At 47.0% G+C, this 14,174-nt stretch overlaps 1 protein-coding gene across 1 annotated transcript; it reads left to right on the top strand.

The window, feature by feature from the left end:
• The first annotated feature begins 4,606 nt into the window (after positions 1-4,606).
• On the top strand, positions 4,607-13,878 carry CXCL14 (C-X-C motif chemokine ligand 14). Its single transcript, XM_074916020.1, has 4 exons — positions 4,607-4,948; positions 5,864-5,969; positions 10,557-10,667; positions 12,776-13,878. The coding sequence occupies exons 1-4, from the start codon at positions 4,885-4,887 to the stop codon at positions 12,789-12,791; spliced, it is 297 nt and encodes a 98-aa protein (XP_074772121.1). The 5' UTR covers positions 4,607-4,884; the 3' UTR covers positions 12,792-13,878.
• Positions 13,879-14,174: the final 296 nt, after the last annotated feature.

Genomic DNA, 14,174 nt, shown 5'->3' on the forward strand with positions numbered 1-14,174 from the left:
CCAACTCATTGTGTGATTAAGCACAAAATAAATACCTGCGACCCTTCTCAGCTTAGATGCTTATTAAGAAAACTGTATAAAGTGTAAACCCTACTTGCATGTGAAAACCAATGGTAAGTTGTAGCATGCAAGGAAATGAGTCAGTAGGAAATTAAACACAACTTACTATTTTCTCAACATAAAAGGCCACAGGCGGGATTAATCCTTTTGTGCATATCTAAAGGTGATGCTCAGATCACCTACACAAAGCGCCGGTTCTCCGTTTGGCCATGTTATTGCAGCCCTTTTTAATGATTCATGGCAAAGAGCTTCAAAGAGCTCCAAGCCATGACAACAGTCCCAGATCCAACCTACTCATTCTCATCTCAGCAAAAAATCCTTCTTGGTGAATAATTTAAGTCTATGAAGAAAGCTGCCTTAAAACTATTCCCAAGAGAAGGAGCAGTGTCTAGAATTTAATCTCATCATGGAAATAAAAATAAAAAAGAAAATATCAAAAGAAAGGAGTGACTGCAACAACAATACAAGCCTTATTTTGCAGAATTCATCTGTTGTGAAACTCCACAGAAGGGAACACAGCTGTTTTCCCTGAAATATGTTTAATGTTTCCAGAGACTCAAGATGAAATCAAAAGCTTTGACTTTCAACTTACGATAGACAAACGCATGCAAGGATGACACAACTACTGTTCAGGGCTATTGGGGGAAGAAAATGGTTATTTAGAGTTAAAGGTGAAAACACGGACTTGACCACAGCCTGTAGCACATCCTCTGCTGACTAAGGACAGCACCACGGGAGCAGGCTTGCGACACCCTCCCAAAATCTGAGGCAATTCACCCCTCGCTTTGTATTTGCTTTGTTGCAAGGGCTGAGGGCTCGAGCACTGCAGGAGGCTCACACCATCCCTCCCATAAAACACATTGCATCTGGTGCAGAACACAAATTGGTTACAACACCCAAAAAAAAGCATAAAAATAATGAAGTGTAGCACTCGGGGGGGGAAAACCAGCTACATACAACATGCATCGCATCTGTGCACCTCCACCTTAATGCTGAATTTTCTCGTGAGCATTTAAGTCTAATTCCTCACCCAAATTCCTGACATGATATGCAGGGATTATGTCACGTCACTTCAAATGTTTAATTTTCTCCTTGACGGGTTGATAGGGATATTCTTATACGTTAAACTCGGGCCATTCGCATCAGTTTGCCTCAACAGCAAAAAGCAACTTCAGTTTCATGGCCATTTCACAAAGATTTCTCGTGACGACTGGCATCTTCGTCTTCCTTGTAGGAAATGTTACAACATTTTGAAGGACAGTTAATCCAACTTGTAGCTCACCTTGCACTTGGAATAACCAGCATAACCAAAACCAGCAACACTGAAATATTTCCAATAATGGTAAAAACTGTGTATCTTCTGGTGCCTGGAATGCAGAGAAGTATCTAAGGGACTCTCTCTCTGTGATGGTTTAGGATGTTGTGCACGCCCACAGAAGGAGGAAAAGCCTCACCTGAGGACAGGTCAGGGCACAGATCCCGTCCAAACCTTGTTTTGGCATAAAGACACAAGTGTCCTTTCCCTGGTAGACCCACAGGCTGATCTGGAGCCCTCCCATTTTCACACTGACACTATTTATTTTGGGGGTGAGCCTCTCCGTTCCAATAGCCCCCCCTTCAAAGGATGGCATGCCTTTGGGGTTTATCTCCATGTCTTAAAGCACAGAAATTTTTGCTCCAGCTCAGCTACATATTGTGCTCACCTTGGAAGATTTCTGCTTCCAGGTGGTCAAAAATGGTGAAGATTTTGGTTCAAATGATAATCCCATTGCTAAAAATCTTCTTCCTTATTTTGGGAGGACACAACCACTGATCCCTGCCCTCCGAGCCGCAAACCACCCCCCTGGGGGTTGCAAATTGCCACCGGTCCCACTAGGACTTACCCTCAGACACAAAGCCAGGCTTCACCCTTGGTTTGCCAGGGAGCCTGACGCTGGGGCAGAGACCTGAAAGGAATAGTTAATGAGACGAAATGACAGACCTTTCACCAGCAACAATGCCCCTCTAATTAGCTGGAGAAAGCGGTGATACGCTCTGTACACAGGTATGGTTATGCTCCCCTGGGGACGGGCACTGCTCTCTGAGCACATCCCATCTGCAGAGCTGAGGACAACAGCTGGACCTTGATGACTACACCTGGTCCCAAATACCCCTTTTGTGGGGAGCAAAACCCAAGCCCTGATTAATTACTATGTGACCCGGGTGGCTTTGTGAGGGCTAAAGTGGATGCTTTGACTGGCACTCACCCCGCACAGCCCTCCCCAGCCACCTCAAACACCGGCTGCTTGCCGAAACACGTTTGCTGAGGCTTAGCAGGTCTGCGTATGCTGCGTATTGCACGAAGAAAATCTATCTGGATTATCAGGGTTTCTTTTGGGGCAGACGATGGTGAATTCCATATATGTTTCCTTTCCCTCAAATCCTTTGCTAAAACTTCCATTTTGAGATGGAGCAGGTGTCAGAGACAGCTGTACATGGCCACCAAAATCTGTCACACCAGGCAAGAGACACCTTTTGAGCTCTCAGAAATAATTACTATCAAAGCCAGCGCTTGGCATAAAGGCACCAAACCGCTTGGGCGCATAGGGAGCAGTTACCGTATTTACACACATACCTCAAATACATCCATTTCTACTTGTAAATTGGAAGTAAAGCAGCACTCGGCTTATTCAAAAGCTAAGAAGCTTGGCTCTTTCAATGTGAGCAAGAGTCATACAAGAAGAAGGGATTCGCTTTTGGAAAGCTCGAGAATTTCCTTTAGTTTTTCTCCAGCCTATCCACAAGTTTCCTGGTTTGGGGGAAGTTCAAATTGCAGTCAGCTGAAGCTGCACCCAAATTTTTATTAGCAAAGGGGGAGGGAAACGGCTTTCCCTTCCCACAGTTCCCCCTGAGACTGCTCCTGCACACGGTGGAGAGGAGACTGCAAGGAGGGAATTACCCTGAGCTGCAGCAGGGCAGGATTACAGCCCTGGATGGGATGTGGGTCAGTTTAAGCCAGCTCTCCCGGTGCCCAGTGAGCATCCTCACCACCCAGGTGATAGCAACCCTGAAATGAGCCTTTTGTACTCTCTCACAGTATTTTTCTTTCTCATATGAGGAACTGGATAATGACAATTTATTGTTGTTATAACCGAACCGAGACCTGCCATATCTCAGGTACCCTTTTTTATCACCAGGCTGTAGAACAAACCTCTCTCTTTCCACCTGTTGGCATTTAATGACACACACCCCAAAACCTCCCCAGCAACGAGAGCCTCAAGAGCTGCTTTAGACCTGCGCAACGCAAATGTCCAAAGCATAACAAAAATTATCACACCATCCCCCCCCACCACCCCATTACACCAGCAGCAGCCGCACAAGCCTGCCCAGGAATGGGTTTTTCACCCCAAAAGCTCCCTGCCACGTCAGCCACCCACCCCTGCTCCCCACGCAGGGCAGCGGCGAGCCGGCAGTGGAATCAGGCTGTTCCCGGCGTGTCGGCACGTCTCGCATGAAACCCAGGGCCAGGAACGAGGCAGCTGCCTGCGCTGCCTGTGCGCAACGTGCAGGCTGTGTGTGGTAGGGTTGTACTCACAGCCTGCCAACACCCAGGCCGGGAACGCGGCGGGGATGGCGGCTGCCAATGGGAGCCGGCAGGAACGAAGCCATGTGGGAAACTTAAAATGCAAGCGGAGCTGGGAGTGCATGGCGTGTCCTTCCCAAGCGCTGCCTCAACTGGCAGGATGGCTGGTTTCGGTCGGTTTTAATAACGGGGCTGGGGAGCGTGGGCAGCGGTGTGCTGGGAGAGGGGCTGAGATGAACCGGGGAGCAGCAGAGGTGTTTATGTCTGCAACGTGTTCTGAATCCAGCACTATCAAAGAGATTAGAGACTCGACTCTGATCTTCACCCAGTTTCAGGCAAAAAAAACAGAATACGGGTTTTAAAGATGCTATTTTAGCTGTTGCTGAAATCACAGAGAGGCTCTGCCAGGGAGTGGGAACATGTATTTACATCCATGAAGTTCCTGCATCTTCCTACCCTGTTCTTCACGGAGCAGAACATCGGATTGTTCGTTAAAGCAACCGTAAATTGAGTTTATTTCGTGAAACATTCCACATGCTAAACCCACCTAACAATGCTCTTAGGAATACTTTACTTCCCATTTAATCCCTATAGATTTAGAAGCCTGCTAAAGCTCGGAAAAAAAAAAAATCATATTAAAGTCAATAGGTGCCACCCCTGCCCAGGTGAGACTTCTCCAAATCTCATTTCCAAGGTGCGTGGGAATTTCTGGGGAGCGCAGGCTTCCCTGGAACGCTGGAAAGCGGGGTGTTTTCCACCTAGCACCTCCATTCGTACAAATTGCACACCCCCCCCCCCCCTCGAGCAGACCTCCTTCTGCTGAGAAATGTCCCCGCTGGGCAGGGGCAGGAGGAGCAGCCGCCCCGCCGCCGGCGCTCCCACCCCCGGGATGCTCGGGGCGGTGGAAAGGGGAGGGGGGGGGGTGTCGGTCCCCCCGGGGCAGGAGCGGCCGCAGGGTGCCGGTCCCCTCCCTCCCCGGCGGGGCTGAGGAAGCGGAGGGAGCCGTGGAGTTGCTCTGCATATAAATGAGCCGGGAGCAAGGGCAGCGGGAGCTGTTTTAAAAGAGGACAAGGGGAGGAAAGCGGCAGAGCGCAGGCAGCGCGCAGGCGGCAGCAGGCAGAGCGCAGGCAGCAGCACCGCTCTTCGCTGGCCTCTCCCCGGTGACATCCAGCCCCGGGGACAAGGGGAATCGGGGGGACGAGCCCGAAGCGAGCAAACCCCTGAAAATCCCCGGCGTCTCTTTAGGTACCTGCTGCCTCACCATGAAGCTCCTGACAGCAGCTTTGCTTCTGCTGTTCATCGCCATGTGCTTCGCCAGCGCGGAAGGTAAGTTGGTTTATTCTGTTTATTCCCACGTAAACCTCTTTTCCAGTAATTTTTATTCGCTTCTCGCTAGCCCTCGAGGTGGATTTAGCTGTCCCCAGCGTGTTAGGAAAAGAGGTGTTACTGTATCTGCGGGGTAAAGTAGCTGCGAGGTTTTTTTAAAGGTGGAAGTAGAGGTAAAATACACGCGACGAAGTTGTGTCTTCCTCGAAAGACAAATAGCCCCGGCTCACAGTGTGGGAGGTCGCGCCGTGTTCTCCCTTATTCAGGAATACAGCTCAAGTATCTCCTTCGAAACTGAGAGTGGTTTTCGTAGAGAAAATAGAGCAGGGCTGGATCTGGTGTGGTGGCACAAATTCCACCGAGCGTGCCAGTGCGCATTTTCTGCTGTGCACAGAAGTGATGGTTAAAAAAAAAAATTAAAAAATAATAAAAAAAAAAACCCTCAGCTTTTGTCTGGCTGTGAATGCACCACAGCATCCGCGCGAGGAGAAATGACAAAGTCCTACAAAGTCCAAGAGAGATGGGAGTGAATGAGAAAGTAGCAGAAATGTGCGTCTGCTTGCTCAGTTCAAAGCGAGTTCTAAGTTTTTCATTTCCTTTTTATTAAATACATTTAAACACAGCAGGTGCACTTTTTTAAAAAAAAAAAAATAAAAAAAAAAGCTCTCATATTTACTAAGTTTCAGAACCTATATAGTGCTCTAAACCATATTTCCCAGAGAGTCATTACCTTTTCCTGGGATATAGCAAAGAAAATATTACTGTAATGCTCAACAGCATTACAAAATTCAGCTTTTCCCACTGAGGCTCGAAAGACCGACGCGAAGTTTGTGTGCGCACAGAGGCTGGCGGGGAAGGGACGCTTGGTATGCAGGAGGCTTTTGCAGGCACATGAGAAAATGCTTTCTCTTGTAGGCGTAAAGTGCAAGTGTTCAAGGAAGGGTCCTAAAATAAGATTCTCTAACGTACGGAAGCTGGAAATAAAACCGAGGTACCCGTTTTGCGTGGAAGAGATGATTATGTAAGTTTTCCTTCATTTATTGCTTTCTGTTTCCCTATCAGCTGAATTGCTTTACCTTACACTGCAAGTTCCTTCTTTGTTCTTTGTTTTTCTCATGCCCTGGCATGCAAATTTCTGGGAATAGCCGTTTGCTCTATCAGATGCAATAAAATGTGCAGTTCTGACCGAAACCCAACTATTATTTTTCAACACCATTTTTTTTTGTTGCTCAAAGAAATATTTACAGACCGGGTAGTGATAAAAGGATAATCATTAGTTCAAATGAAGATAGGGACAAACCCTACTCCAAGCTGCCTGATGTAAAATCCAGAACTATTTACTGAAGTTACTCTGGGCATGCAGAATAAGAACGTGAGCAGAGTTTGGTCCGTGGTGGTTTCTGCAAGGAAGAGTTATCCCAACCAGAGTCAGATTTTCGCCTGCGTTGTACCAGAGCCCCCCTTGCATTCGATGGGATTACCTAGCATGTAAGGAAACGCTTTTCTCCCCGTCTCACTGCAAGCTGCGACCAACGCTGGCAGGAAATCTCAAAGTGATGTAGTGACTCACCGAACTGAGGCAGGTACGGGGATTTCTGACATCTCTGGCTCAAAAGGAGGGGTTTTTTTTAGATTTGAAATATGGGTGGATTGTGGGTTTGTTTCTGTGCTGGTTTGGATATCTTAAAACTCCCCCGACAAAGCAGCATCCAACCAGCATGTGGGGGCTGGATAAGGACCAGAAGGGCAGATCAGCCGAGAAGACGGTACCGAGCCCCTCTGCCACCTAAGAGGAGGAAAAAGGGTCCCAAGAGCCGACACACCCCCAGAACGCCAAGGACTGATGTGCCATTTGCTTAATCTTAGAAAGGTGCTTTAACAGCAGGATCTGAATCCCGTCCTGCCAAGCCATGTACCACCTCTGGCACTCTGTAATGCCCACAGGGCCAAATCCTGCCCATCCGACTGGCACAAACAAGGAGATACCACAGGAGCCTGATCCTGCCCATGCAGAAACAGCTCTCCAAACTCGGCGGAGGGCATATGGAGGAGGAATGGAGAGCCAAGGTTCCTTAGGCTTCCTCCAGATTTACACCAGCATCACTGCGAGCAATACTTAGCTCAGGGAACACCAGACCCACCTCTCTGAAGCCTTCATCAGCTGATGGTGACCTGAACAGAAAAATGCTTGCAGAGCATCACTGCCTGAATCAGTTCCTTGCAGCTTTACTTTGCTTGCTTTGACTTTTCAATAGCAAACCGACGGGGTAGAGCACTAACTCTTCACATCCCACTCCAGGCATTTACCCGAAAGCAGCTGGTGGCTGGAGGGTATAAAATAAATCTCATGAATGCAACATTTCACTTCCAATCAGAAAGTCAGGAACGCCGTGCACGAGCGGTTGCTTTCCCAGCTGGATAGAAATGCAGATGCCGAGCAACACAATTCAAGCTGGGAGGGTTGCCTGGGTTTTGCTGCGGGGACAGAGCAGGGACAGAGCTGTCCCATCGCTCTCCCATCACGGCTGCTGCCTGCAGGGCAGGCAGGGCTGACCCGCTGCCATCACTGCCTGTCCAGCTACCCTAATGCAGTCTGGAGTCAGCACTGAAAGCAAACTGAAATTAATATTCTGAGAACCAATTGATCCGGGAGTCTCTGGACAAGGCACAGAAGGGCTAAATTCCTGCCACTGAGTTTTTGTTGCTGCAGTGATCATCTAAAATGAGTTGTCGAAGCTGGGTCCCCTCCTGCCCTCTTCAAAATTTCTTGTATCTTTTCATAAACAGAAGCATGATATAAATGATGTTTGGCAGAGAAGTAGATGGTATAGGGGTGCAGTTTAGGAAGGAATTTAATCTTTGATCATAAGCCCCCCAAGCAGAGCTGTGGTACAGGGTAAGAGACAGTTAAGCTGAGTCCTCAGTCTAGTCAAAACTTATCAAGATTCATGGTACATCTAGCAGTAATTGTGGGTGTATCTGTCTCCCAGAATGAGGAAAAGCAGCAGAAAACAGGATGGAGGTTTAACTCTTTCTGCCTGAAAGGATCCAACCCCCTTCCACGTATTGCCCCATCCCAAAGAGGGGAGATGTGATGGGGTGAGAACAGCCGATGGGAACCAGGCGCTGCTGGGAGCCGTTCTCAAGGGACAGCCGAGGTGGAGGCAGTCCCTGCACAGCCTGGGACGAAAGGACCAGAGCCAGGACCCTTGTGGCCCTGGGGACAGAGTGTTTGGGGGCAGAGGTGCATCCCCCCCTCATCCCTGCAGATGATATGTGGGGGCATGAGGTGCTGGGGGTCACGGACTGACCCAGGGGTGCTCATCCCAGCCCTGGAGGCATAGATGTACCGGGGAGGATTTCAGACACCGCGAGTGAAGGTTCCAGCCACCAAGCCCTGGGCAGCTAAGGGACAGCTCAGCACACACCCTTGGAGCAAGCTCACGTCTCAAATCCCACCAGAGGTGTAAGTTCTGGTGCTTCGGTCTCTTCTCTATCCCTCTAAACATCTTCTTGCAGCCCATCCAGACAGCTCCTCACTCAGGGTATCAGCTCCCACAGCACCTCTTCTTAGGCACATCCCCCCATGTCTGCTGGACCAGCATCCCCAAGAGCAGGGCCAGGTCACCTCAGGGTGCCCCAAAACGTTACCACCCAACCCTGTGCCCAAGCACCAGGGACTGCCTAGGAGCCACAGAGGACCACGGGACTGCCTTGGGAACATCTGTGCTGTCCAGCCTCCAGCATCAAAGCAGAAAACCTACATGTGGTGTCAAAGCAACACATCCCGGCCTGAGAAAAGCCCTGGTTGTTCACCCGAGAAGCAAACCATGCTGCAGCTCCTCCTCCTTAAACTTCAGGGTGTATTAAATACAGAATTGTCCTTCTCTGCTTCGGGTGCAAACGTAGGGCTTGGTGTTTTTTAGAAGCGCTCCTGCTCCTCTCCTCCTGCAATTCAGCTTGTCCATCACGTTCTGGAAATACCTTCCCTGGGCCTGTCAAAGGAGAAACTCAAGCCAAGGTCTGGCATCCGTCAGTGCAAATGCCAGAGCCAAAAAAGGGTTTGCTGGATGGAGAAACTTCATGCTGACCTCAAGTCCCTTAAAATTTGTATGCCTTGTGCCTTCAGTGAAGGTTTGGTTCCACTCCCATTCAAAGCTGTGGGAAAACTCCCCTTCTCACACACATGCTGATGCCCAGAGGGGTTGGCTCAGAGCACCCTTAGAGCAGAGACAGTCCACTGGTTTCAGTGGACCCTTCCCTTTCCAAGGTCTGCAGCCAGAGAAGCTCTTGGAGACCTTCCACCGCTTCCCAGAAAACAGCCCGAAAATTCCACCTTAGCTTTTTGTGACTTTAGCTCACGCCCGGTGGAGGTGGAGCAGAGAAGGTGGTTAACTGAATGGAAAGAACTATTGAAACACCTTGTGTAACACTGAAATAAGAAACGTGGTGAGACCCTTTACTGAGCCCACGCAGGCAACGTGCAGTGTGTCACTTCCAGTCAGGCACATCCCCTCTGCGCCAGGGGCCACCAGCTGAGGAAGTTTACTTGGCACTTTTCCTTGCGTTAGAAGATAAACAACTCCTTTCTGAACCAATTCGCAAAAGCAGCCCGTCAGTATTGCACAGATATTTCTGATTTTCTGCCATCATTTCACTCGTGTTTCTGGCAGCGTTTAAATAATTCCATGATCATATTTTAGTTAAACTAAAAACTGTGTTTCCCTGCTGTGGATGGTATTTCTAGAAAATTAATAATTCCAATAAAAACTGTGTTGATTTGGGTGTTTTTTTTAAAGTCACAAAATTAATAAGAAAAATGTGAAAGACCTGCTTGATTTTGAGCCCTGAGAAGTAACAGCACTCTTGATGTTTCTGCAAAACCAACCTCTTTGGAAGCAGCTCTAGGTCTCTGGTGTCACCTCAGCTGTGGCAGAGCAACCGGCAGTGGCTTCACTAAACCCTCCAGGAGGAAACCCAAAACTATGGGAAGACTTTTGCCACGTTTGGCCCCCCAACACGCTTTGTCCTGACAATTAAGGGGAGACCAAGCTGCTGCTGCTGGCAAGGAGAATGGGATCAGCCTGTGATCAGAGGGGGCTGAAGCCCCCAGGACTGCACGCTGGAGCTCAGAGCTAGTCTGTTGGGTACACAGGCACTCTGCCACGTGCAAGCATTTAAAAAAAAAAAAAAAAGGAAAAAATAATTTTCTCTTGGATGCAGTATTGTTGAGTGTAAGGGAAGCATCTCCTCATGCAAAGACCTTGTGGTTGCCTGAATAAGTCTTAATTAAATCAGCTATTAAGCCCAAAAGACAATAACAGTCAGGCAGAACAAACCCACTGATTAAAAACAGTGGGTAAGTCTTCATCTGGTACAACCTCGTATAATGGTGGACAATATTGCACTGCACTGATTGATAACAGCTGAAGATCTGCTCCAATATTATTACAATAAACTCAAGTATCCGCCATAAAACACAAGCCATGAAAACTCTTTCGCTGCCCACCTGGACAAGAGCCCCCTGACCCATTGTGGCATTTACCTGGAGTGGGAACAGACCAGTATTTCCCGTGGCTCCCATAACCTGTGCTCGCTTGCCTTGCAGCGTGACTCTGTGGACGCGGGTGAGAGGAGAGCAGCAGCACTGCTTAAACCCCAAACGCCAAAACACAGTGAGGCTGCTGAAGTGGTACAGAGTATGGAAAGAGAAAGGCAGGTAAGGATGAATTTTGCTCAACAGGTGAGGAGGAAAATCTTGGTGGTAAGTTGGGCAATCAGCAGCCTGCAGACATAGAGAGGCCAGGAAAATGCACACGCTGCAAATGCTCTATCCAGCAAGAAGGATGTATTTCATTACCAAAATTACAGTTATAAATGGATGTTCTTGATGTTATTTCTTTCCTGCCACTTGCAGCCCTCACTTCTATTTTAGGATTAGGCTGTTCCACTATAAATGGCAATTATTTTCTGTTAAACTATTCATCAGCCGATGTTCTCAGTTATTTACATACACTCACTTCCCTTCTATGGGTAAAAAGCCAAGACAAAAAACTAAATTACTTTTACACAGTTACAAGAAAAACCAGTCAGCAGAGCTGGGAAGAGAGTGCCCTGGCACAGACTTTAATCCCACCACCTCAAAATCATCAATATCTGATGACACAGATATTTGCCTATTTTAACTAGGGTGTCATTTCCAGAAAAACAGTAACTTGCTGGTAAGAATCTCTGTCATTTTCTCCCTTGCAAAGAGATTTTTTTTTTTTTTTTTTGCAAGCCATTGGTCATAGATGGAAGAGAGAGAACAAGAAACATGAATTCCTGATGGCTGATAGTCAGTGGTGATGTCCTGATCTGTAATTAAGGGGAGCTGCCCAACTCTACCACCTTTCCAGCCAGGACCAAGAGCCCCCACGCGCAGTACAGTCCCACCAAACCCTGATCCTCTGCTGATGGGAAATCTGCTCCCCAAATCTGAGCTCAAATGAGGCCAGTGAGCAGCAAGCCCCATCTCTCAGCAGGCCCAAGGGTGCCTGTGAGCTCCAGCACGGCTCCACGGTGCCCAGTGGCACGGACAATGCCACGGGTGAGCTGTGGTGGGTGCTGACCCCCGGCCACCTCCCCAACCCTCTGGCAGCTCCCTGTGGCTGTTTCATAAACAGAGCATGTGGGGAAGCCCTGGCTGTTGCGTAACCACAGGTTTACGCCCTTCCCTTTTTTTTTTTTTGATGATGAAGGATGCTCAGCCCCAGGCCTGAGCAGTCAGGAAACCTGCAGTGTTTTCCTGAGCGGGCTGAGGGGAGGGATGTCCCAAGCAAGGCTGCAAGGGCCAGGGTCTGCACACTGCAAGCTAGCTCCTGTCTCCTCCACAGCCCAAAATAAGGGTCAGCTCGAGGCTTTCTCACAGTCCAGCCAGGGGTGGGAGACTGTCCCTGCTACCAGGGAGATGAGGAAGGACGGTGAGCCCAGCATTTCCAATGCTCTGGCTGCCAGCCTGGGGCATGCAGAAGGGATGCAGCGTGTTTTACCTTGGCCCCGCCGTGCCAACCCTGCATCGCACCCAGCAGGTCCTCACCACTGGGAAACAGGGCAGCCGAGCCATCTGCAGCTGAACAGCACTGAGTGAATATTTCAGACACAAGAGAGCCTGATTTAAACCAAGCCCTCAATAAATAAACAATTTGTTGGAGCCTTCAGTGCCAGCTACACCAAACCTGCAGCACTACTCCCCAGGAAGAGACAGGGAATTTCAAGTCAAATTTCACACACACATGAATCTCTTCCCCCAAACAATATTGTCCCTAGTTTTCCCCGTGCTGTGGAAGATTGCTTTCTCCCAGAGGGCCTATACAACTAGGATTTAAAAAAAAAAAAAACAAAAACACGACCAAAACTGTCAAGTGATCTTCTCAGAATGTAAACCAAAAAAAAATAACAGTCTTATTCCAAATATAACAGCTATTGTGAATTTATTAGCTACACACACTCATGATATACTTCATTTTTTTGATTTTTTCCAGTAGTTAAAGTGTATTAGTAGATGTAGATTTCTTCATTTTATGTATCCTGATAATCATGGCAGAGCCTGTTACTCCACACACACCTGCAAGATGTGGTAGTGTCAAAGTCCAACCCTCCTCCCAGATGCCTTATGGATAATGATCCAGTGACCACTGAAGTCAGTAACTTTCTTTTCAATTTGCTTAAGCAAAGGCTAAAAATCTGGGTTTTTTGTTGTTTATAGGTTTTTTATTATTACTGTTTGGAAGGGAGTTGTTTTGTTCATAGTTTAAACATCTTGATGTTGGCTTTCCTTCTGTTTAGGGTTTATGAAGAATAAGAGGAATCGGCGTGAGGAATGGAGCAGACTCCCTTGGCTGGCATAGGACTGGACTCTGCAGAAGATTATTTCTCTCTCACAGACATAAGACACAAATTCTATATTATTATAAAGCACTTTTTACCAAGGGTCAGTTTTTACATTTTATAGCCACGTGCAAAAGGCTTCCAGATTTCACAGGCATCTGTTGCACTTCAGATTTCATACCCGTCTGCTCTGTACTGGGATTGGGAAAGCTCCTGCTTTTCATTTTAAAGAGGTTGTTTTGGAGTTTGGGTTTGTTTTTTTTTAATTGTTATTCATTCATACTTCACTATGATTGCAAATTGAGCTTTATAAGCTCATTAGACAAACAGTAACATTTGTAAAGGTGTTGTACAGCCGTGTCCCTCACCCTTCCACAGTGGGAAAGCTTCGGTGCTGTGGTTGTTTGTCATGTTTGCAGCCTCCACCTTAGTCAGGCAAAGCGGGGACCAAAGACAAGTTTGCTGGGGAAGATGCCACCAAGATGCCATGGCTGTAGCTGCAGAAGTGAGGTCCCTCAGCACGTTGTCAAATGATGATGAATATCACTTGGGTACCTCTTCTTTAATGGACTTGAGGTCTTGCTGCAAGGTGAAGCAGTACCATATCTCCCATTTAACATTTCACACATTAGAAAGCATCTCTAGGTCATTTTTATTACTAAGAAAATGTTGGGTTGGTTACTTTTTTTTTTTTTCCACCTGAAGTTCTTACAGAAAGTTTGTGACTTCAGTGCTGAGACATTTTAAGCATCAAGACTATTGTGTATGATTTCCTAGATTTGTAGCAACGACAAAAAAGCCTTTAAAGGTACCTTTTTATGAAAAATATGATAGGGCAAACATATAAATACCTATATATGTTTTAGTCACAATACAACATATTCATTATTTTGAATGTAATATTTCAATGTTAAGCAGTGCATTCCTCTTTTTAAAATAACAAAACTACCTTTTCATTTGTAAATATACTATAGGAAGTCTCCCTATATTATCTTTCTGTATAATGTACTGTACTGCTAAATTATCATATGCTATTTAAATGTTTGAAATATTTAGAAGGTTGCATGCAGATTTCATATTTCTTTCTAAGACAAATGAAAAAAGTAATAAAAATATATTTAAAAAAGCTGACAATTGCTCTTAAATATCCTTGAGCCATCAGGGAACTGCAGCCACTTCTAATAAGTTTTTTGGTGGTTGAATTGGTTTAAGGAAAAACACTGTAACAGAGAAGCTGATTTAGAGATAAGGCATCTTGATGACACTGGAATCAGAATACATTATTCCAGACCAATTTACTTCCCTTTCTCATTTTAAAATTCGGACTTTACCCAAACACTGAGGAACCTTGTGACAT

Source organism: Athene noctua, chromosome 12 (assembly GCF_965140245.1).
Source record: "Athene noctua chromosome 12, bAthNoc1.hap1.1, whole genome shotgun sequence".
Taxonomy (NCBI): Eukaryota; Metazoa; Chordata; class Aves; order Strigiformes; family Strigidae; genus Athene; species Athene noctua.

Coding starts and splice junctions, on each gene's coding strand:
- CXCL14 (XM_074916020.1), top strand. CDS start 4,885: ATGAAGCTCCTGACAGCAGCTTTGCTTCTGCTGTTCATCGCCATGTGC. Junction 4,949..5,863: donor GTGCTTCGCCAGCGCGGAAG/GTAAGTTGGTTT, acceptor TTTCTCTTGTAG/GCGTAAAGTGCAAGTGTTCA. Junction 5,970..10,556: donor TGCGTGGAAGAGATGATTAT/GTAAGTTTTCCT, acceptor CTTGCCTTGCAG/CGTGACTCTGTGGACGCGGG.